General features: G+C 43.7%; 1 protein-coding gene across 1 annotated transcript in view; it reads right to left on the bottom strand.

The window, feature by feature from the left end:
- Positions 1-1,933: 1,933 nt before the first annotated feature.
- LOC114049814 (phosphomevalonate kinase-like) overlaps positions 1,934-25,222 on the bottom strand; it is a 24,246-nt gene continuing 957 nt past the window's right edge. Inside the window, exons 2-5 of the mRNA XM_027871226.1 lie at positions 21,822-21,885; positions 17,619-17,771; positions 10,265-10,394; positions 1,934-2,887 (exon numbers count right to left, since the gene is read on the bottom strand). Of these exons, the coding sequence (XP_027727027.1) occupies positions 2,715-2,887; positions 10,265-10,394; positions 17,619-17,771; positions 21,822-21,885 (520 nt within the window). The 3' untranslated portion in view covers positions 1,934-2,714. The remainder of the gene's footprint in view (positions 2,888-10,264; positions 10,395-17,618; positions 17,772-21,821; positions 21,886-25,222) is intronic.

Genomic DNA, 25,222 nt, shown 5'->3' with positions numbered 1-25,222 from the left:
ACTGGTAGATCTGGAGTCAGTTCAAATCCAGCCTCAAATACTTACTAGCTATGTGACTCTGGGCAAGTCACATAACCTCTGTCTGCCTCAGACTCCTCAGCTGTAAAATGAAGACAATAACAGCACCAACCTCTTAGGGTTGTTGTGAGGATCAAACAAAATAATATTTGTAAAGCACTTAACACAGTGCTCTGGTACCTAATTTGTTGGGGGGGGGTTTCAGTCGTGTCCAATTCTTCATTTTCTTGGCAAAGATACTGGAGTGGTTTGCCATTTCTTTCTCCAGCTCATTTGACAGATGAGGAAACTGAGGCAGAGTTAAGTGACTTGCCCAGAGTCACACAGCTAGTAAGAGTCTGAGGCCAGATTTGAATTCAGGAAAATGAGTCTTCTTGACTCCAGACCTGGCAATCTATCCATTGTGCCACCTAGCAGCCCTGGAGGGATATGACATGTAGACAAAAAACACGCTAGAAAGAAGAGTGTGACCGCAACAAAAGGGAGATCCAAATAAAGTCCTCAAGGGAAGTGTGAAGATGGGGGCAGCTAGGTGGCACAGTGGATAGAGCACCAGCCCTGGAGTTAGGAGGACCTGAGTTCAAATCTGGCCTCAGACACTTGACACTTACTAACTGCGTGACCCTGGGCAAGTTACCCAGCCCCATTGCCTAGCCAAAAGGAAAAAAAAAAAGGTGGAAGTATGAAAATGAGAGCACTTTCAAAGAAGGCTTCCTAACAGACATGGCCCCTGAGCTAAAGAAATGCATCATGAGGACAGCTTGTACAAACACAGGGCAGAAGGGGTCCAGCTTGGCTAAAACAAAGAGCACATGATAAGAAATAGAGAAAAGGCTGGAAATCAAGTTGGAAGGCCTCAAATATGAGACCCCAAATATAAAGTACAGATTTTATCCTACAGCTCAGATGTTCCCAACATAGGGTATACCTGCCTCCCCCCAAAGCTTGTCAAAGCATATGGGAAATAGTTCACAAATAACGATATTATCCTACTCAAAATGATCTGTTATGTGCATATGCATGGGAAATGCTAGAATTTATATCCTTTCATATTGAAAAGGGGGTATAAAAAGGTTCAATGAAAGTGGATGGCGGGGGTATCTGACATGGAAATGTGTTTTCCATGGCTACACATATATAACCTATATCAAATTGCTTGCCTTCTCAATGAGGGAGAAAGGGGAGGGAGACAATTTGGAACTCAAAAATTTTAAAACAAATGTTAAAAATTGTTTTTACATGTAATTACAGAAAAATAAAATACTGAACACTAAAAAGAAAAGTGGGAGGGGATGGGACTGAAAAAGTGTGGGAACCCGTACTATAGGCAATGAGGAGAGCTGAAGGTTTCTGAGCAGAAAAGGTACCGAATCAAAGCTGTGCATTGGAAAATTATCTGGGGACCTGATGAAGAATGAATTACAGAAAAGAGAAAGAAAACAAAGGAGGTCAATTAGGAGGCTATTGGAAAGAAGTCCAAGAAAGGTCCAAGAAGAAGTGAAAATAGCTTTGATAATAATGATAGTAACAATAATAACAGCTAACATTTATATAGTGCTTTAAAGTTTGCAAAACATTTATTTCACTTGATCCTCACTATCACCATGGGAGGTAGGTATTATTGTTATCCCCATTTAACAGATGAAGAAACTGAGTGTTCCCTAATGGGTAGGGTTCTATGATGGGGCTCCAAGAGTCTATTTGCTGAAAACAATTCCAGAGGAATCAAGATAAAACATGCTCCCCACTTCTTCAGAGGACTCAGAGTGCAAATTGAGACATAGTTTTCTGGGCATGGCCAATGCATTAAGAATGTTTTACTTGACTATACATGTTTGTAACAGGGGTTTTGTTTTTTATTCTTCAATGGGGGGGGCAAAAGGGGGAGGAAGAAGTGAAAGGGAGAAAATTCAGATCTGAAAACGAAATAAAATTTAATTTTTTTTAAAGAGTCTCATGTCTTCAAGGATCAGTGGTCCTCAAGTTTTGGGTTACAAAAGCTGACAACAAGTCTGCAGCATGTGATAAATCTGACTCTCAGACACTTGTCTGAAACAGATACTTGACTCTCAGACACTTGTCCAAAACAGATCGATCCACAAATCCAACTTTATTTTGAGAAGCACAGACCTGGAGAACCAGACACTGGGCAACTCTAAGATCTTCCAAGGGCTCTCTCTCCACCACCTCACCCCACTCCCAGCCCTACTCTGACCCTAGAGAGCAAGCTGCATGTGAGAGATCAGATGCCAGCCCAGCAGTGAGTGTGCCCTCGGCTCTCCAAGGTTTATGAATACCAGTCATCATTACCGCAACTGACATCCCTATCTAAACCACAGGGTGTCTGGAGCTGCAGATGATGGGGCCCAAAGTCCATGGCACCAAAGGCACTATTGCCCCTTTGAACCCCAAGGAGACATCTGTAGACCACTGATAATATTTTCGTGTTCTTCATGGCCACGTTCACTTCATCCTGACTTTCTACCCCTTCAGTCTTAGCCCAGCCCCAAGAAGCAGGGATTAATTACTGTCTACATCAGGGAAGCAGATCCAGAAGTCAGGCTGCACACCCAAATGTCCACAGCACTGGAATTCAACCTCAGCCCTGTGGCCTCTCCCAGAGGACAGCAGCCTCAGTGCACCACTCCTCCTCTTCCTGCCACTGCACACACCTGCCCTCACTGCCCTAGGGGCAGTCAGCTCCTCTCAGCCTGATCCTCACACACAGAGGGCTGCAGTTTACTGTGGATAAAGTCCACCAGCTTCCCCAACTGCTGCCCCAGCTTCTGATCTTCACCGTGGTTCTCAATGACCCAATCAAATGCTCCATAGTGGTCCAGGCCGCATTCTGATTCAGCATCATCCACTCCTGTGGAAAGAGGAACATGGAGGTCAGGTCACTCACTGCCTCTCCAAAGGTCAACCCATAAAAACCCCATCCCAGAGTTAGAAAGGACCACAGACGCCATCTGGTGCAGCTCATCCCTAGATAGGAATACACTCCACAACATTCTCAATAAGTGCTCATAACTCAGGGCAGCTAGGTGGTGCAATGGATAGAGCACCGGCCCTGGAGTCAGGAGGACTTGAGTTCAAATCGGGCCTTAGACACATAACATTCACTAGCTGTGTGACTCTGGGCAAGTCATTTAACCCCAATTGCCTCACTGAAGGAAAAAAAAGTGCTTATGACTAAATAATAATCATGTAATGATAATTTACTTAAACATTATTTAGTTAATTTAATCATTAAATTATTGACAGTAATTCTCAACAAGTTACCATGATAAAAATAATTGTTGAGATTTCTACTTAAAGACCTACAAGGATAGGTAAACCATGGCCACATGAGATACTTAGTTCCATTTCTGGCCTCCTCTCTAAATCATGACTGATGAGAGAATTGCAAATTAAAACAACTCTAGAATACCACTTCACACCTGTCAGATTGGTTAACATGACAGAAAAGGAAAATGACAAATGCTGGAGGAGATGTGGAAAAACAGGGACATTACTGAATTGTTGGTAGAGTTGTGAACAATTTGGAACTATACCCAAAGGGCTATAAAACTATGCATCAGACCCTTTGACCCAACAATACCACTACTAGGTCTGGAAAAGGACTTAATTGTATAAAAATATTTATAGCAGTTTTTTGTTGTTTTTTTTTTTTTTTTTGGCTAGGCAATGGGGTTAAGTGACTTGCCCAGGGTCACACAGCTAGTAAGTGTCAAGTGTTTGGTCTGAGGCCAGATTTGAACTCAGGTCCTCCTGACTTCAGAGCCGGTGCTCTATCCACTGCGCCACCTAGCTGCCTCTTTATAGTAGTTTTGTTGTTGTTGTTGTTGTTTGTGGGGGGGGGTTTGTGGTGGCAAAGAGTTAGAAATTAAGGGGATGCCCATCAACTAGGGAATGGCTGAACAAGTTGTGGCATATGATAGTGATGGAATACTATTGTGCTATAAGAAATGAAGGAGCAGGACAGCTTCAGAAAGATTGATACAGAAGTGAGCAGAATTAAAAGAATAGTGTACATAGTAACAGCAATGTTGTAGGGATGATCAACCATAAAAGACTCGAGTGCTCTGATCAATACAATGATCTGACAATTCCAAAGGATCCATAATGAAAAATGCTGTCCACCTCCAGAGAGAGAAATGATGAACTTGGAATGCAGAGGTATACTTTATAAACTTTGTTTGTTTTTATTGTTTTATTGTGTTTGTTTTCTTTTGCAATATAGCTAGTACAGAAACATGTTTTGCATGACTTTACACGTATAATTGATATCAAATTGCTTGCTTTCTCAAGGAGGGGAGAGGACAGGAATGGAGGGAGAGAATTTGAAACTCAAAATTTTTTTTAAATGATTGTTAAAAAAAAATTTACATGTTAATTGGGAAATACCTAATGAAAAAAATAACTGTAAAAGAACTGAATGGAATCCGGTGTCTTGGCCTACTTTGGCCTGTAAACAGAGCCTATTCCCTTCTCTTTGTCCTGCCCTGCCTTGCCCTCTCTGCCAAGGAGGAATCCCATCACCCAAACTACCACAGTGCCTCTACACACCCTAAGCAGAACCGCTGGCAAATCTGGTAAACTGACTAGTCAGTTTCCCACTCCCTTCTAACTCTGAGTGATCTGTTTTGTTATTGGCTCAAACCGTAGGACCCTTGCCTCTGCTTTCCATTCCCCACTGATAAGGGCAGGTCGTAGTGGCTAGGACAGTTAAAACACACCAGTCCCCACTCCGGTCCATCCTCCTCACAGCTGTCAAAGTTATCTTCTTGTTGACCATGTCTGTCTATCTGTCTGTCTGTCTGTCTCTCCCTTTCTCTGTATATATATATATATATATATATACACATATATATAATATATATAATATATATATGTATATATTATATATATGTGTGTGTGTGTGTGTGTACATATATATATATATATATCACACCCACACACCCACACCCCCCCATCCATCACCTCTAGGATCAAATATAAAATTCCTCTGGTGTTCAAATCTCCTCCCCACATACAGATGCCTTTCCAGTCTGCTACACCTTACACCTCACACCCCATTCTCTGTGATCCAATGACCAATGGTCTCTGCTGCTCCTCCATTTCCCAACTCCAGGTATTTTCCCTGGCCATCCCCTCATCTCCACCTCCTGGCTTCCCAGGCTTCCTTCAAGTACCAGCTGATTAAAATCTACCTTCTTTTTTTTTTTGGTTGGGCAATGGGGTTAAGTGATTTGCCCAGAGTCACACAGCTAGTGAGTGTTACGTGTCTGAGGCTGTATTTGAACTCAGGTCCTCCTGAATCCAGGGCCGGTGCTGTATCCACTGTGCCAACCAGCTGCCCCATAAAATCTGCCTTCTACAGAAAGCCTTTCCAGCCCTCCTTAATCTTAGAGCTATCCCCAAGTTATCTTTCTATACCTCGTTTGGACATTAGTTGTTTGCATGTTGTCCCCCCTATTGGACTGTGAGCTCCTTGACAGTAGGGACTGTCTTTTGCCTTTCTTTGTAAGCCCAGAGCTTACCATTTGGCCTGGCACATAGTAGGTGCTTAATAAATGTTTATCAACTGTTTCTCAACTCACTGACTGACTGACTGACTAATCCAAAATATCACCTTTTGGTATGAAGTTTTCGTATGAGATTCTCTGTGCCAGATTTCCCTGCCTCACTCTTTGAGGTCTGGGATGATATTAAAAAGCATTGGCCTTGCCTAGACAAAGAGCAGCTGCTAAGGAGAGAAAGAGATCTGGGTGACGGGGATGCCAGCCTTAGATTAAACATGCTATACATAATCCATGAGATGAAAACATAAGACTTAATTCTGTGTAGTCTTAGAATGCTAAGGGAATGCTAAGGGGCAGCTAGGTGGTGCAGCAGATAGAGCACCAGCCCTGAAGTCAGGAGGACCTGAGTTCAAATCCGGCCTCAGACCAAACACTTACTACACTTACACTTACTAGCTGTGTGACTCTGGGCAAGTCACTTAACCCCAGTTGCCTAAAAAAAAAAATAGAATGCTAAGGGAAATAGAGCTCTCTTTCTGTCAATCATAGGATTTAGAGCTAGAAGGTACTCAACCTCCTCGGTTCACCCTCAGGTAAACTGAGGCCCACGGATATTAAAAAACTAAAGGTACACCAGAATTGCTTCCCTGTATCCAAACCTTGTCACAAATGGAAACACATTTAAAAACAAACACACATGAAAAAGCTCATGGTATGAAATGTATGAAAAGGTTACATGGTATCGCTTAGTGGTGTTACAAGTCGGGAGAAGAGGCACTGCAGTAAGCAAACATTCACCATCAGAGAACAATGGATTTACAAACAATAACATATGGAGATGATTCTTTGTGTCAGTGGCAGAGTGATGCCTATATCTACCTCTTACGCTGTAATCTTCATTTAATAAAGATACTTTTAATAAAAATTTGCATGTTTTCGAAATCCACTGACAACTCAAGTATTTTATCAATTGGGGTCTTAGATTCTAGAGAGCAATTTGGAACTATGCCCACAGAGCTATAAAGCCATGAATACTCTTCGACCCAACAATACAACTACTAGGTATGTATCCCAAAGAGACAAAAACAAAAAGGAAAAGGACCTATATACACAAAAATATTTACAGCAACTCTTTTAGTGGTGGCAAAGAATTGAAAATTGAGGGGATGTCCATCAGTTGGGAAATGGCTGAACAAGTAGTATATAAATGTAATGGAATACTATTGTGCTATAAGAAATGATGAGCAGGATGCTCTCAGAAAAACCTGGAAAGACCTACATGAACTTATGTAAAGTGAAATGAGCAGAACTAGTAGAACATTATACACAGTAACAGCAATATGGTATGATGATCAACTGAATGACAACTATTCTCAGCAATACAATGATCCAAGAAAATTCCAAAGGACTTATGGTGAAAAATGCTATCCACCTCCTGAGAAAGATCTGACAGGATCTGAATGTAGATCAAAGCATACTTTGTTTAACTTCATTTATTTTTCTTGGATTTTTTTCGGGGGGGGAGATGGTGTTTTCTTTCACAACATGACTAATATGGAAATATGTTTTGCATGACTACACACACATTACCTATGTCAAATTGTATGCCTTCTCAATGTGAGGTAAGGTGGGGAGGGAGGGAGAGAATTTGGAACTCAAAATTTTTAAAAACAAATGTTAAAAATTGCCTTTACATATAATTGGGGGAAAATAAAACATTAAATATTAAAGAAAAGAAAAAACAGTAAATAAAAAATAAAATTAAAAATTAGGGGTCTTAGAACAACTCACATTTAAATAGCTTATAGAGATAGCCCTTTCAGGACTACAAAGCAATTTCCTAGGTTAATCAAAGAAATTTAACTTTAACCAAAAACTCCCTTTGATGTGGCTAAGTCAACCAATCAAAATACCTCTAGAGGATAACTCTTTGATGCAGAGCACTGTGTTAGGTGCTGGGGGAGATATAAAGTTAAATATACATTCTTTGTCCTCGTGGAACTTACAGTGTAATGTGGGCTAAAAGGTACTTGCATTTTGTTTGAGTGATCTGCAACACTACACTACCATAATACAAAATATTTTTTGAAATTTAAGAGGAAAGAGTATTACTGATGACAGACACATCAGGACATCTTCATGGAAGAGAGGAAATCTGAGTAAGACCTGAAAGCAGAAGTTCTTAACTTTTTTGTGAGTCATAGATTCCTTCTTAGAAAAAAATGTCTTTAAATGCATAAAATAAAATACTGAGAAATACAAAGAAAACCAATTATGTCGAAATGAAAGATCTAATTTTTTTCCTCATCCAAGTTCAGAGACCCCTGGAAATCTATCCTATAAATATCAAATCTGTTTTATAAATTGGGATTTTAAGACAACAAATCAAATTTATGTTGCTCTTTCAAGCATACAAAGCAATTTCCTCAGTTAATCAAAGAAATTTAACTTTGACCAAGAACCCCCTCTGGCATGGATAAGTCAACCAATCAAAACACATTTATTAAACAACCACTGTGGGCAGAACATTTAACTCCTGGTTAAGAATTCCTGCTTTAAAGGCTAGGTGGAAATTTAACAGGCAAAATGGGAAAGGGAGGACATTCCAGCCCCAGAGACTCCCATGAGCAGAGACACTGAGGGAGGCTGGAGGGCTCAGAATATGCTCAGAAGGCAGAGAGATATGGACTTGACTGGAGAGTCTGTCTTTTGATTCTGAGCATTTTCTCTTGCTCTCCCCCATTCCCAAAACTCTCCTTTTTCAGCTCTGACTACTGACCTCCCTGGCTACCTTCAAGTTCCAACTAAAATCTCACCTTCTACAGGAAGCCTTCCTCAACCCCTCTTAATTCCAGTTTTAATTATTTCTTATTTATCCTGGATATAGTTTGCTTTGTATAGATTTGTTTGCATAGTGTCTCCCCAATTAGACTGTAATCTCCTTAAGGGCAGGGACCGTTTTTTGCCTCTTCTTATATCCCCAGCTTAGCAAAGTACCTGGCACATAGTAGGTGCTTAATAAATGTTCACCAAATTGTACTGAATTAAAGAGTAGTTTGTAAAAAGAATTAACACAAGGCAAGGTTGGAAAGCTACAGAGACACAGGGCAAGAAGGCAGAACTTCACCTGGGTAGCAAGGACTCATGGAAGACTTCTGAGCAAAGGAGTAGTATGTAACACTCACTAGCTGTGTGACTCTGGGCAAGTAACTTAACTCCAATTGCCTCATCCAAAAAAAAAAAAAAAAAGGAGTAGTAGGATTAAATCTGTACATGGGAAAGATGATGTTAACAGTGATGTGAAGAATGGACTGAAGGAAGGAAAGAGTGAAATTGAGAAAACCTGATAGGAAGCTCCAGCTCCTGAGAGGATAAGAACTAGCAGCAGCTCAGAAAAAGGTTAAGTACAAACAAGCAGGAGTGTGCAGAGTAACCTGAATCTAAGGCAAAATCTAAGCACTGTGGGGCTGGGGCCTTCCCAAAAGCACACAGTCTTCACAGGGTGGCTGGTGCACCTTCCTACCCAGAGGCAGGGAAAGAGGAGCCAGGAGTAGGTGCAGAATGTGAATAAACTCCTATTCCACCCCAAACATCCATCACCATCATGGTAGTTTCTTTTCAAGAGACACACTAGAACAAAATCCTTTCCAATCAATCAATAAATATTTATTAAGCACCTACCACATGTCAGGCATTGTGCTAAGTGCTGGAGATACAAAAAGAGGAGAAAGATAGTCCCTGCCCTGGAGGAGCTTATAAGCAAACAAACATACACAAAGTAAAGTATACACAGGATAGATAAGAAATAATTTACAGAGGGAAGGCACAAGAGGCAAGAGGGTTGGGGAAGGCTTCCTGTAGAAGGTGATTTTTTTTTTTTTTAGGCAATTGGGGTTAAGTGACTTGCCCAGGGTCACACAGCTAGTAAATATCAAATGTTTGGTCTGAGGCCAGATTTGAACTCAGGTCCTCCTGACTTCAGGGCTGGTGCTCTATCCATTGCACCACCTAGCTGGCCTGGAAGGTGAGATTTTAGTTAGAACTTAAGGCAGGGGGAGAAGAAAAAAAGAAGTCTCCAGGGAGGTCAGTAGGCATAGAGGGAGAGGGAGAGCATTCTAGGCATGGAGGGCAGCCAGAGAGAATGTCTGGAAGCGAGAGATAGCATGTCTTGCTTGAGGAACAGCCAGGAGGCCATTGTCACTTGCATTCAGCCTTCAAGGCAGCCATGCATGATGTGGCAGAAAAAGAACTGAATTTGGAACCTGAAAATCTGAGTTCAAGCCTTGGTTCTCCCATTTACCAGCTGTGTGATCATGAGTGAAGAAGGTCTCCAGAGGCAGACCCTCTGAGCACAGGATGGGCAAGGATGGGCAGGCATGGACAGGCTGCCATCTGCACCATTGGAAGGACCTCCCAAACTGATGAAAACACAGAATGACTTAAGTATCTGAGTGACAAAAGGGGAGCTGTCTCACCTCTGTGGGCTTGTTTGCTCGTCTGCAAAATGAGGATACTAATACCATCATTACCTAACTCACCAGGCTGTTGTGAGGCAAGTGTTTTGCAAAATTCAAAGTGCTGTGTAAATGCAGACTGAAATTATTGTTGGAAGACACAGTACCCACGCCATACTAGGAGGCCACGCTGTGAAGGAGATAATGCCCTGTACCTCTTTAGGTCTGCTGGCTAGGACTTCAAAAAAAAACCGGGGCAAAGCTCACCTGCTGTGAACACCCAGCCCCGCTGCTGCCGGCTTTCCTCTGATGCCACTACTCGGACCAGCTGGGTCACATCACCAAAGGAGGACTGGAACCACTGAATATCTGACATGCGCCGAGCATCACTCACCAACTACAGGAAAGAACACAGAGTCAGACAAACCCCAGGCCTGGCATGCATGTCATATTAGGTTTGGAGGAGAAAGAAAGAGAAGGGAAGGAAAAAAGAATTGAAAGCCATAGTTCCTTCCCTCCCCAACACTAGTCGGGGAGTCAGAGCCTCCAATACATCTGCAGACATCCCTTAAAGCAATATGCCTACTAACCAAATTCTAATCTTAGATGCTCAAGTTCAAATGCCACCTTAAAATCTAACAGGAGTAACAAAAAAAAACAAACTATATACAGAATAAATAGGGGGAAAGGCACAAGAATTAATAGGGGCTAGGAAAGGCTTCTTGCAGAAGGTGGGATTTTAGTTGGAACTTAAAAGAAGCCAGGGAAGTCAGTAGGTGTAACAGAGGAGGAAGAGCATTCTAGACATGGGGGACAGCCAGAAAAAATGCCTGGAGCCAGGAGGTAGAATGTCTTGTTCATGGAACAGCCAGGAGGTCAGTGCCACTCGAACTCTTAGCCTTTGAGGCAGCTGGGCATGCTACAGCAGAAAAAGCATTAGATGGTTTCTCCCATTTATCAGCTGTGGATCATGAGTGAGGAAGGCCTTCCTTTGACCGTCCCCATCCAGAAGCCATCTCTCCTTCCAGGGGGTCACAGGAATTGATCTACAAGGAACCTCAGAATCATCTAACTTCAGCTATTTTATTTTACAGATGGGAAAACTGAGGTATGGGGAGGTCAGGTGAATTGCCCAAAGTCATCTGAGTAGCCAGACCCAGATTCAAGCCCTGGCTTCAAACTACACCAGGAATAAAAGATTAAAATTGATGAGAATTTAAATGCATCAAGTCATCAGTCACTATATAACGCCAAGTTCGCTCTCCCTACAAGGCTGAAAGCTTTGTTGACAAGCTCTTCTACTCTACATACTAATGTTCTTCACTAATTAACACCAGTAGCCAGCAGGAGTGAACTTCAGTCCCAGAGATGATGGTCATGAGCATTAACTAACCACCCGGGGGCGATAGCAAGTTTCTTACCAGCAAAAGATTCTGGTACCCTTGAAGACCTGTATATTCGACAACAACAAAAAATCTACTCTGGTTTTCTCCTAGGGTCTTGACATTTATCCACTCAGCAATAACTAATATAAAAAGCAAATCTAGAACCTCCAGCCTAGAACATTCACGTGGCAGTCATACCTAGGGATTCTGGCTCCCAGGATCCTAGAACTAGGGGCTGGGAGGAGCCCCAACCCCTTCATTTTATAAATGAAGACCCTGATGGCCAGAGAGGTCAAGGGAACTCAATTAAGGATCAGGAATAGGATTTGAATTCATGTCCTCTGACTTTGGAGCCAGGGCCCTTTCTACACTCCCATATTGCCAGTCTCTGAACCCAGCCCCTGCAGGACTCCTGGCCCTGCACACTGTAGCTGGCCTACCAGTCGGCAAGACCATGCTAGTCTCACCTTGTGCCACTGGCTCCAACTCTACGATTCTGGATGAGGGTGTGGTCCTTGCCTTTCCTTGGGAGAGTCTAATCTCTTGTATTAAAAAGAGAGCTCTCACTATGGAGGCAGTACAGCCCTGAAGGAAGCCAGGAGGCAGAGGTAAGGAGGGACAGCATTCCAGGGGTGAGGAACAGCCAGAGGAAAGGAACAAAGTCGGAAGATCATAGCATAAGTGAGAACAGCAAGAAGACCAGTCCAGCTGGATCACAGAATTCATACATGGGGGTAAAGTGTTCAACTGGAAAGGTAGGAAGGGACCAGGTGGTGAATGTAGTAAGTGCCAAACTGATCTGAAGGTAAAAGGGGGCTGATGAAGTTTACGGCATCCTGGGATCAGGAGGTGGGGAAGGATGACACAGTCACACCTTCACTTTAGGGAAGTCCCCTTGTTAGCTGAGTAAAAGATGGACTGAAGTGGGAGCCTGAAGAGACCAGACAGAAGGCTGTCGTCCACGTGTGAGGAGGCCCTGTAAGAAGGCGGAAGCTGCAGGAGTGGAGAGAAGAGTATGAATAAGATGGTGTGAAAAGGGAAACAAGATCTGACAGAGATGGTACATGGGTTGAGTGTGAGTGATGAAATGAGGATAACATCCAGGTAGTGAGCCCAGGTGACTGAGAGAACGGCGGTGCCTTCACCAGGAAAGCTGGGAAGAAAGGGGAGTTTTTGGGGGAAAAATAATGGGCTCTGTTTTGAACTTGTTGAGCACAAAATGCCTATGGGACATCCAATTCAAGATGTCTAAAATGCAAATGGTGATGACAGACTGCAGCTTGAGAGATTAAGAACCAACAAACAGATCTAGCAATCATCTACACAGAAATAAAGGAACCCAGGGAGCTGAGGAGATCACCAAGTAAGAGACTGTAGGGTGAAAAGAAGACCCTGGACAGAGCCTTGAGGGACACCTAGAGTTAGCTAGATGAAGATTCAGCAAAGGAGACTAAGGAGAGGTCAGAGGGCTAGGAGGAGAACCAAGAGAGAGTAGTGCCACGAAAACCCAGACAGAAGAGATTACCCAGGAAGAGAATGATCAATAGCGTCAATTGGACCGGAACTGACCTCTAACCTGTGGGTGGCCAGAGCCGAACAAAGCAGGCTACAGACTGGAGAGTCAGGAATCAAACAGAAGGTTAATTTCAAAGTGAGAGAAACAACTTGCAAGCAAGGACACGTGCCGGAGCCCCATCCCTAGTGGAGGGGCCAAGGCCTTTTGGGGAGATCTCAGTACTTATAGCAATGACTGCATGGTGAACTGTAGCCCTGACAATGAGGGGTAACAGCAACAACGTGACAAGTTTGATTCACAGCATGGCTTCATGACCAGAACATGGGCACTATAGGTGCTTGTCCAAGCACAGAGATGCTGGTGTGAAGCTATTCTGGGACTTTGCTGAGGCAGAGATCATTCAGAGAGTGAGCGGAAAGGGTTGTTATAATCGTGACAACAGTGTCAAAAGCTATAGAGAATTTAAGAAGAATGACGATTAAGAAAAGATCATTAGATGTAGCACTTAAGAGATCACTGGTAGCTTCAGACAGGACAGTTTTGGTCGAATAAAGTCAGAAGCCAGACTGCAGAGGGTTTGGAAGTGAGAGACAAGACAGGAAGTGAAGGTCCACAGGGGCCACGCAGAACAAGCTTGTCTTCTTCCACACTAACATCCTTTCTTTCCCCTCCAAAAGAAGCATCCCCAGTTGAGCTGATTTTCCTAAGATATGGTCTTTAGTTCCTCCCCCATCCCAATCCTTCTCCTTGGGACATTTCTCAGTATAATTCCTGAAACATGCCCAGAACTAAGCATAATACTCCAGACGTGATCTGAACAGGGAGGGGGTACAGGGTCTATGTGCCTTATCCCACATTAGACTGGAAGCTCCATGACGGCAGGGAATGTCTTATTTAACTGTGTATCTCCCCTAGCACCTAATACAATACTCTGCACCAGAGAGTTGTCTAATAAAAAGTTTTTGATTGGTTGACTTGTCCATGTCAGAGGGAGTTTTGATCAAAATTAAATATCCTTGAAAAATTGAGGAAATTTCTTTGTAGGCCTTAAAGAGCCAGGTAAATATGAGTCTTCTTATACTTTACTCCCCCTCTCAATTGGACAGGGCATCTTTCTCCTTTGCCAAGGCAAATCCCAATTCGTGCACCCTTGATCCCATTCTGTCATCAACAATTATCAACCCATTACCATCCTCCCTCTCTTCCTAACTTCAACCTCTCCCCATCTACTGGCTCTTTCTCTGCTGCCTACAAACATGCCCATGTCTCCCCCATCCTTGAACAGACCATCTCCTGGAGATATCTTCCTATATCTCTCTTCCCTTTCTCAGCTAACCTCCATTAGTTAAGTATTAATCAGAAAGTCTAGAAAATTAAGTTTTTAGAGGACAGGGTACAACAAAAAGCAGCATGGGGTGTATAATAGAGAGCCAGCCTCCAAGTCAGGAAAGATCTGGGTTCAATTTCCTGTTCCTGACACATACTGGCTATATGAACCTGGACAAGTCATTGAAACTTCTCTGTGCCTCAGTCAGATCTCCAAGATTACAGGACATGTGTCAGTCTGCCCAACTGCACTGTTAGGAGTTTCTTCATTGAAATTTCCCTTTGCAGGCTATAAAACTGTGCATACCCTTTGATTCAGCAATACCACTTCTAGGGCTGTATCCCAAAGAGATCATACAAATGGGAAAAGGACCCACATGTACAAAAATATGTATAGCAGCTCTTTTTGTGGTGGCAAAGAATTGGAAATTGAGAGTATGCCAATCAATTGGGGAATGGCTGAACAAGTTGTGGTATATGAATGTAATGGAATACTATTGTGCTATAAGAAATGATGAACAGACAGAACTTCAGAAAATCTGGAAAGACTTGTATGGTTTGATGCTGAGTGAAGTGAGCAGAACCAGGGGAACTTTGTACACAGTAACAGCCACGTTGTGCGATGACTAATATTGATAGACTTAGCTCTTCTCAGCAATGCAAGGATCCAAGACATCTCCAAAAGTCTCATGATGGAAAATGCTATCCACATCCAGAGAAAGAACTGTGGAATCTGAATGCAGATGGGAGCATTCTATTTGCTCTCCTTTTCTTTTGTTGTTTTGTTTTGATTTGATTCTTCTTTCTTGTGGTTTCTCCCATTGGTTCCAATTCTTCTTTAAATCATGAGTAATGTGAAAATATGCTTGATATGAATGTATTAGTAGAGCCTATATCAGACTGCATGCTGTCTTGGGGAGGGGGGAGGAGAAGAAGGGGAAGAAAATTTGGAACTCAAAATCTTATGGAAGTGAATGTTGAAAACTAAAAATTAATAAATAAATCATTTTTTAAAATTTAAAAAAAAAAGTTCCCTTTGCCAATGAAACCATATACACACACACACACACCAAAAAAGGAACTGAATTTACAGACCAGAGAACTAACCATTAAACATGGAACTGTTTTTTCATTTTGCAAAACACAGGACCTAAGGCCCAGAAATTAGGCAAGGCCTGGGACCTTGAAGTACAAACATGGTACAGCAGAAAAAGAACACTGATTCTGGAGTCAGAGGACACAGGTTCAAATCTTGCCTCCACCATTTAGCAGATGTGTGACTATGAAAATTGTTTAACCTCCCTGGGCTTCAGTGTCCTTACATGTTAAAAGAGAGGGTTGGATGAAATGGCCTCTGAGGGCCCTGAAGTTCTTGATCTATGATCCTATAATCTGTTCTCAACTGTCCCCAGTCTACGTTCTCTTCTCTGATGTCCCTGCTCAGCTGAAAGAGAAACATGCAGTAGTGGATAAAGCACAAGTCTTGGGTTCAAGTCCAACCTCACACACTGACTAGCTCTGTGCCCCGGGGGTGTTTATGGTCAACTGGGACCTTGAAATGGGTTTCATAAATAGGCTAAATAGAACTGCGCCCACCATCACTCATGTAGATTCTGTTCATCCGCATCCAGGTGAATGTGCCTGGCCCCAGATGGCCCCCACTCGTGTATTGTGTCTAGGCAAATGAGTATATAGAGAACTAATGGAATATAATTTTTAAAAAAAAGAACCTTAAAAAAAAAACTTAACCTCACTTAACCTGTCTTGGTCTCCCTTTCCTTGGCTCAAAATAGCTCCCTCCTCGCAGGGCAATAGTGAGGATCAAGTGAAATAACATATGTAAAGAGCTTTGGAAACCTTAACAGGCTTATGTAAATGGAGGCTATTATAATTCAGACTACTCATTGGAAGGACAAATACAGAAGCTTAAATACTTTAGCCACATAATAAGACAGGACTCTTAGGAAAAGACCCTGATATAGGGAAAGCTTAAAGGCAAACCGAGAAGTGGGAAGCAGAGGTTGAGATGGACAGATAGTGTTATGGAAGCAAGGAACTAGAGCTTGGATAGTGGAGGATAGAAGACTCTGGTGTGCCATGACCCATGGGGTCACAAAGAGTTGGACTCCACTGAATGAATGAACAACAATTATTATTATCTACCTGAGTTTGAATCCTGCCTCAGAAGTTCACTTGCTGGGTGAGCCTGGGCAAGTCAATTAACATCTGCCTTGGTTTTCCTCATCTGTAAAATGGGGATAATAACTGTACCTCCCCATTCTGATCACCAAGTAATCACCAAGATTCATATCAAGACTCTAGCAATGCCCCTTTGTTGGCACCACTAACTCCAGGTGTGTGCTCGTCAGACCACATCTGAAGTCCAGGTCCCATTCCAGGGGGACATTTTAAAACGGAAACTGATGAACTGGGGCACCTGTGAAAGGGCAATAGAGCCTGGGAAGGCTGGAGATCATGTCATGTGAGGAGCTGAAGGGCTGGATTTGAGCCTGGCTCTGGTCCAAAGTCACTGGGGGATGGGGGGAGGGGGCAAGTCCATTCTTCCCTAATGTGTCAGGAACAGGAAATTGAACCCAGATCTTTCCTGACTTGGAGGCTGGCTCTCTATTATACACCCCATGCTGCTTTTTGTTGTACCCTGTCCTCTAAAAACTTAATTTTCTAGACTTTCTGATTAATACTTAACTAATGGAGGTTAGCTGAGAAAGGGAAGAGAGATATAGGAAGATATCTCCAGGAGATGGTCTGTTCAAGGATGGGGGAGACATGGGCATGTTTGTAGGCAGCAGAGAAAGAGCCAGTAGATGGGGAGAGGTTGAAGTTAGGAAGAGAGGGAGGATGGTAATGGGTTGATAATTGTTGATGACAGAATGGGATCAAGGGTGCACGAATTGGGATTTGCCTTGGCAAAGGAGAAAGATGCCCTGTCCAATTGAGAGGGGGAGTAAAGTATAAGAAGTATAATTGTGAGAATCAAATGAGATAACACATGTAAAGCAATTTGCAAACCTTAAAGCCCCATATAAATGCTAATTGTTATCAGACTGTGAGCTCCTCACCAACAGGAACCATGTCTCATATCCCTCAGCACAGTGCTGGACAGTGATACAGCAGGTGTTCAATGAATCTCTCTGGAGAGTTAACTATGTGTGGCCCTCCTGGGTCCTGGCACCATAGAAGGTACATGAGCAGGAAGGGAGGAGGGGTCCAGAGGAAGGAAGACATGCAGTTTCTGCCTTGGGATGGATCTGCTACTTTCAACCACATTCTGCACTCCAGGGATGGGGGGTGGGGGGGAATGAGGAAAGGTCCAAGGCTGGATCATCAAGCCCCAAAGAACCTTCTGAAATAGGGCTTTCGCAACTGCCCTTACCCAGACAGGCTGGGGGACCCCCTCCACAACCTTCCTGCAGAAGAAGCCTGGGTCCACCTTCCTCTTCTCCTCTCCCCAGCGGATCATGTCCTGCCGAAAGGCCTCTTTGTAGCTGCTGGCATCAAGGAGTCGCTGGAAGTCCAGTCCATGTTCCTGCTCAAAACAGGTCAAAAAGCATTCACTGTGTGACCCTTCCCCCCCTCCCCCAGAGGCCACTCTACCTCCTGGGGCTCAGCTATAATGAGGGGTGATCATTCCTGTCCCTCCCCACCCCTGGGAGGACACGCCCCTCCATTTCTGTCTGTCTGGAGAATACATTCTGAGAACTAAACATATACCTGGTGTGATCAATCTTCCCCAATTATTTTGGAAATAAGCTTCCCTCTCCTGAACACAGAACCAGGCCTCAGCAAAACATCAGAAAGGGAAAAGTTCACGTTTGGTGCCTTCCCTAATGTTGAAACACAACGTCCCCTACCCCAGCTCCTTCTTAAAATGCTGCTATTCTCCTAGGATTTTTTGGTTTTAACATGGGATGTCTGAAGACAGAAAGCCTTCCAAAGTAGTCTAATGACCTTATTTTATAAGTCAGGGCACTGAGGCTCAAAAAGGCTAAATGCTTTAGGATCAGAATTAAACAGGAGGGGCAGCTAGGTGTCACAGTGGATAGAGCTCTAGCCTTAGAGTCAGGAGGACCTGAGTTCAAATCCAGCCTCAGACACTTGACACATATTAGCTGCATCACCCTGGTCAAATCCCGACTGCCTCACCAAAAAGCAAAAACAAAACAAAAAAATTTTTGAACTCATGTCCTCGGCCTCCAGAATCAGGGCCCATTCTATCATATTACACTTGTGCATGGATGCACAGAAAGTAATCACCAAGATTCATATCAAGACTCTGGCAATGCCCCTTTGTTGGCACCACTAACTCCAGGTGTGTGCTCGTCAGACCACATCTGAAGTCCAGGTCCCATTCCAGGGGGACATTTTAAAACAGAAACTGATGAACTGGGGCACCTGTGAAAGGGCAATAGAGCCTGGGAAGGCTGGAGATCATGTCATGTGAGGAGCTGAAGGGCTGGATTTGAGCCTGGCTCTGGTCCAAAGTCACTGGGGGATGGGGGGAGGGGGCAAGTCCATTCTTCAGCTCAGAGCCGCAGACACCTCCTCTGTAACCTGAGGGGGGTCAGAGCAGCCCTCTGACTCCAAGACCCAGCATGCTCAGCCTGGAGAAGGGGAAACGGGAACACAAGAACCGGCTCGAGACACCGAGAAAAAAACTAGAGCAGCTGACTTGTTCCTTGTTGCTCTAGAAGACCATCGTGGAGCCAACGGGAAGCTCTGAAGGGGCAAGTTCCTCAGCAGGAGATAAGAGCATTCTAGCAAACAGGGCTGCCCTCTGTGGGGTGGGCTGGAGGGAAAGCTAACCAGCATCCTCCTTACCCCCGGTTGCTGTTCAGTCATTTCAGTTGTATCTGATTCTTCATGACCCCATTTGGGGTTTTCTTGGCAAAGATACTGGAGTGGTTTTTACCATTTCCTTCTCCAGCTCATTTTACAGATGAGGAAACTGAGGCAAACAGGGTTAAGTGACTTGCAAAAAGTAACACAGCTAGTGAATGTCTAAGACCAGATTTGAACTCAGGGCTTCCTGACTCCAAGCCCAGCACTCTATCCACTGAGTCATCCAGCCGCCTACCCAAGCACTGCATGTACTTAATTGTTGTTTGTCTTTTGTTCTCAAAGAGGACCATGACATTAGAAAAGTTCAGAGGCTGGGGGGTCACCAGTGACCAGAAAGTTGGCCCAGATCACTCAATCCATGCATTAACAAGTATTTATATACACATACCCACTCATAGATTTTTTACATGAGCACACACATAGTTTACATGTGTGCATACACATGTGTGGGATATGTATATAAATGTGTACAGGATATACATATAAATGTATGCATTGTATGTGTGCTTATATACTGTGTGTACATGTACATTTGTATATACATGCATAGGCCCAAGCAAGTGTCCTTACACACATATGTGTGTATGCTTACACACACATATATCCAGGGTGCTCCTAAAATTCTTAGTGCATTTTTTTTTTCTTAGTGCATTTTTAAACTATTAAAGCCTTCCACCAATGAGGCTTGGTAGAAGAATACTGGACCAGCCCCTTTTTTCCCCTTTTTCTTTGAGCCAGTTGGGTAGCATGGTGGATAGAGTGCTAGACCTAGAAGACCTGTATTTGAATCCTGCCTCAGACACTTCCTAGCTGTGTGATCCTGGGCAAGTTACTTAACCTTTCTCAGCCTCAGTTTCCCCACCTGTAAAATAGGAGCAGCCAGGTGGAACACTGGATAAAATACTGGGCCTGGACTTAAGAGGACCTGAGTTGAAATCCAGCCTCAGATACTTACTACCTGTATGACCCTGGGCAAGTCACTTAACTGTTTGCCTCAGTTTCCTCATCTGTCAAATGAGCTGGAGAAGGAAATGGCAAACCACTCCAGAATCTTTGCCAAGAAAATCCCAAAAGGGATCATGAAGAGTCAGACATGACTAAACAACAACAATATAGGGATAATATTAGTCTTCTAAGGTTGTTGTCAGAATCAAATTAGATAATAATTGTAAAGCACATTGCAAACCTTAAAGCTGTATATAAATGCTCTCTATCAGGATATAGCTATATACAAAATAAATACAAGGTAATTTGGTCAGGGAGGCCCCAAGAATCCAAGGGCCTTATGTAGAAGGTGGCACCTGGAGCTGAGCTTTGATGGAAACTAGAGATCCTAAGAGGCAGAGCTGAAAAAAGAGTAAGTACATTTGAGGCATGGGCAATGGGCAAGGCAAAAATGCAGAGGTGGGACTTGAGACTTTTGGAGGCAAGGAAGGAAGACCTGGACTGTGGAATGCATTAAGGGGAGCAACATATAATAAGGCCGGAGAGATGGTCTAGAGCAAGATGATAAAGGGTATCAAGTACCAGAGTTTCTATTGATCCCAGAGGAAAGGGAGCCCTGGAGTTCTGTGAGCCAGGGGGTGACATGGTCAGACCTGTGCTTTATGAACGTCGCTGTGGGTGTTGAGCTGAGGAGGGGCTGGAGAAGTGAGACTTGAAGAGGTGACACGCACCCCTAAGGTGTCTTCCAGCTAGGAATTCTATTAACAGCTCTCCAAAGATGGCATTTCAAGCACTGTGACTGAGCTTGGGCAGAGGGTCAGGCGCTGACCACTGCCCCATAAATGACACTGAGGCAACAAACCTTTATTGGGCCCTAAAGGAAGCTTGTGGGGCTGCCATCAAGGAGCTGACAATCCAACACAGGAGATAAGAGCTACCATTTGGCTTTTCCAGAAATAAGTTAGTTGGTGATAACTGCCACCAGAAAGGGACAAACAAGATGCTCTTTTGAAAACGGAGAGTTGTTCACTTCTGGCTGAGTAGAGGAAGACCAAGGAAGGCTTCATGAAAGAGGTGACATTTGAAACAAGCCCTGGAGGAGGAATACGACTCTGACAGGTAGAGACCTGGTGGAGGGCAAAAGTAAAAGCATGGGGGCAGGAAAGTACCAGGTATGTTTGGGGAACTGTGAATAATCCAGCAGAGCAACGGGAGAGAATTCAATACAGAGAGCATTTATTAGGTGCCTATTGTATGCTAGGTATTATGCAAGGTACAAAAACAAAAATGAAGTAGTCTCTGCCCCCCGGAAGCTTATGTCCACTTGGGAGTGGGGAGCAAATAGGAAGTTACTGGAGTTTTGTGAGTAGGAGTGTAAGGCATCATTCCCCTCCGGCCTTCACTCCTAACTCTCCAGGCTTTCTCCACCACGTGCCCATGAGGATACTACCCCTTCCCAGCTTTTACACATTGTCTTCTCTCCTCTCCATTAGAATGGAAGCTCCTTGAGGGCAGAGACGCAGAGACTGTCTTTCTGCTGGAATCTGTATCTCCAGGTCTTACTTAGCACAGTGCCTGGCACACAGAAAGCACTTACTAAATGCTTGCTGACTTGACTTAAAAGCCTGTCCTGTCTGAAGGCATACCACCTAACAAAAGTGGAGCCCAGAAGTGGGCTAGGGCAGGCAGATGCCAGCCTGAGATGAAAGACATGTTACAGCTTACCTGCAGATGAGCATTAATTACCAAGCTGAGCTGGAAAATTCAGGGGCGAAGCAGATACATGACATACCTGGGCGTACTGCTCCTTGAGGGGTCCAGAGAGCCGAAGCACAGCACACATATCCGTCCCCAGCCTGTGGGATGGGAAGATAACCCCCAAGGCCAGAACTGGGTTAGCTCACTTCAACCTGCATCTCCCCACCCAGTGTTCTGCTCCACCTTCAAGCCAACACTTGTACCATTAGGACAGCCCAGCACCTACCACTCCCCTCTGGCAGGACTGAGTTACCCTTGAAAGATCCATTCAGTAGACTTTTCCCACAACCTGGGGAGCCCGTGACTCCACCAGCTACCTCACCAGCATGAGAGATTCAGGCTAGAGAAGAGGAAAAACATCCTGCTGTTGAGAACTGTTCAAAATGATAAGTCACCATGGGAAGCTAACTATGAAATGTGTTTTTCTAAGAACTCTCTCATCAAAATGGGGGACTCCCTGCCTTAAAGAGATGAACTGTATGTACCTAGTGCCTAGACAGGGAGAGAGGGGGCCAGACCCTGATTTAAGTCCCAGCTCTGCTGCCATCCTGGGGCAGGGCCTCATTGCCTCATGCCTGGACTATGCAATAACCTGCAGGCAGGGCTGCCTGACTCCAATCTTTCCCCACTCCAATCCATCCTCCAATCAACCAACAAAGTTATATTACTAAAGTGCAGGTCTGACCACATCATGCCCTGCTCCTCAAGAAACTCCAGTGACTCCCTTTCACCTCTAAGATCAAACACAACATCCTCTTCTTGGTGTTTAAAGCCCTTCATAACCTATTTCCCCCACCAGCTCCCACCTTTCTAGTCTTCTGACACCATACACCACCTCCTCCAAGTACTCTATGTTCAGTGACACTGGCCTCCTGGCTGCTCCATGAACAAGCCATTCTGTCTCTCTGTTCCAGGTGTCTTCTCATTCCTACCTGGAATGTTCTCCCTGCTCATCTCAGCCCCTTGGCTTCCTTCAAGTCCCAACTAAAATCCCACCTTCTACAGGAATCCTGTCCCAAGTCCTTTTAATTCTTGTGGTTTCTCTCCCTTAACTAATTCCAATTTATCCTACAATTTGTTGTCTCCCCTATTAGACTGTGTGCACCTCCAGGGCACTGTCTTTTGTCTTTCTTTGTATCCTCAGTATTTAGCACAATGCCTGGCACACAGAAGGCACTTAATAATTGCTTACTGCTAAATGACTGAACAACCTACTTTCCTTTCCATTTCCTCCTCTAAAAAATAAAGAGGGCTGGTTTAGATGGTTTAGATCCCTTTCAACTGGGACATTCTCTGAAACTTTCAAGATCCCTTTCAGCCTGAAAAGTCTGTGACTTTTAAGACTGATGCTAAAATCAAAACAGGACCTCAGATCTGCAAAACAGGATCTCAGATCTGCTTAAATCAAAGACATCAGAAGAGAAAGCTAGAAGAGGAGGGTAGAATCCTGGAATCCCAGAGATGGAAAAGACCACCCAATCCACCTAGTCTGACTCCTTTGTTGTTGTTATTGAATCATTTCAGTCATTTCTAACTCTCCATGACCCCATTTGGGATTTTCTTGACAAAGATACTGGACTGGTTTGCCATTTCCTTCCCCAGCTCATTTTGCAGATGAAGAAACTGAGGTAAACAAGGTCAAGTGATTTGTCCAGGGTCATACAGCTAATGTCTGAGGCTGGCTTTGAACTCCGGTCCTTCTGAGGCACCTGGGCCAGAGCCTTCAACCACTCCAAAGACAATCCAAACACCCTAGTCTACTCCTACCCAAAGTATGAATCCTTCCTTCAGCAACTCTAACAGGAATCAAAAAACATTTTATCCAACACATGCAGGACAACTGACCCGTGGCATTGTGGATCTAGAGGGCTTCCAAAGGAGTAAGGAAGATCTAGCAAGTCCTACCAATGAAACATATTCCCTGTGTGACCAAGGGTAAATTCCTTAATGACTCAGTGCCCCAGGCAACTTCACTAATAAGATTTTAAGTTACAGAGAGTTACAGATATGTGTGGGTGGAAGAAGTTTCCATACCAGGAGTTTCCCCAGGTAGATGATAATCACATATTCAGCTCTATCTACCTATCTATCATTCTATTTATATGGTTATATACAAAAATATGTGTTGTCAATATATAAATACATATATATGTATATATATGTGTGTGTGTATATATATATAGAGAGAGAGAGAGAGACACACACACACACACCTGTGCATAGGGATGACAAGTCATTTCAATTCCTGAAGCATTTATTATTGCTCTATGGGCACAAGACTGAAAAGGAAATAGGCCCCTGCCCAACAGGAAGCACTCTTGTGGAGCTCAGTGATTTTTTGGCTAAGAATGCTCTGGTCCGAGGATAGTTGAGAGCTATGGGATGGACTGAACACTGAGCTACAGAGCCCTACCCATGCTCTCCCCCAAACCCAAATCCCTTCAGTATTAAGCAGCCAGCCCAGGACATTTCCACCAACCCTGCGTTTCAACAAGGCACCCTCTCTCCCTCAACTGTAGCCTGGAACCTACTCCCCATGTTCCTATTCCTCAGCCTTTATAGGAGTACCTTTCTTAAAAGTTAATCAAGATGTTTAAAATAATAACTCTAATGGCATTTATTTTCCATTTTAAGTTTGCAAAGTACCTTACATAAATTATGGCATTTGATGCTCACAACAACTATGAAGTAAGTACTGTTATCCCCATTTTGCAGATGAGGAAACTGGGGCTAGCAGCTATTAAATGACTTATCCAACATCATCATATAGCTACTAAGTTTCTGAGGCAGGATTTGAACACAGGTCTTCCAGGTCAAACACTCTATTCACTTTCACTCAGCAGGCTCCAAGAAAAAGGGGGGAGAGGGGGGAAGGTGCCAGTGTTGTGTGAAGACACAAAGATATCCAACTTGAGGACCAACATTCCTAAGTGCTGCCTCAACCAAATTAAAATGTAATTGGAAAATATTCAACAAAATAAATAAAATACAATAAAACACAGATAACATTACATTTTAAAACTAAGTCAATACGCAGTCCACAGAGATCTTTATGTACAGATTAGTGTCCTCCTTTCTTTCGAATCTGACATGGCTGATGTAGAGCAAAGAGCCTGGCTGAATTTGGAATCAGAAGCCCTAGGTTCTAATCCCAGCTCTGCCGCTCAATTCCTGTGTGATACTAGGCAAGTCGCTCCATTTATATGGGCCTAAGTTTCTTCATCAGTTACAATGAGAAGAGTAGATGAGGCATTGATCTCTACTGTTCCTTCCAGCTCTAAATCCTATGATCCAAAAAGCCTAAACCCCTTGTTTGTTCATGTAGCGCCACTTCAAACTCATTTTTTGAGTTTGAAAAGGGTCAAACACTCTATTCACTTTCATCACCCAGCAGGCTCCAAGAAAAAGGGGGGAGAGGGGGGAAGGTGCCAGTGT

This window comes from Vombatus ursinus, unplaced genomic scaffold, assembly GCF_900497805.2.
Source record: "Vombatus ursinus unplaced genomic scaffold, bare-nosed wombat genome assembly UNPS02014798.1, whole genome shotgun sequence".
Lineage (NCBI taxonomy): Eukaryota > Metazoa > Chordata > Mammalia > Diprotodontia > Vombatidae > Vombatus > Vombatus ursinus.
This window is presented reverse-complemented; position numbering and strand designations above follow the sequence as displayed.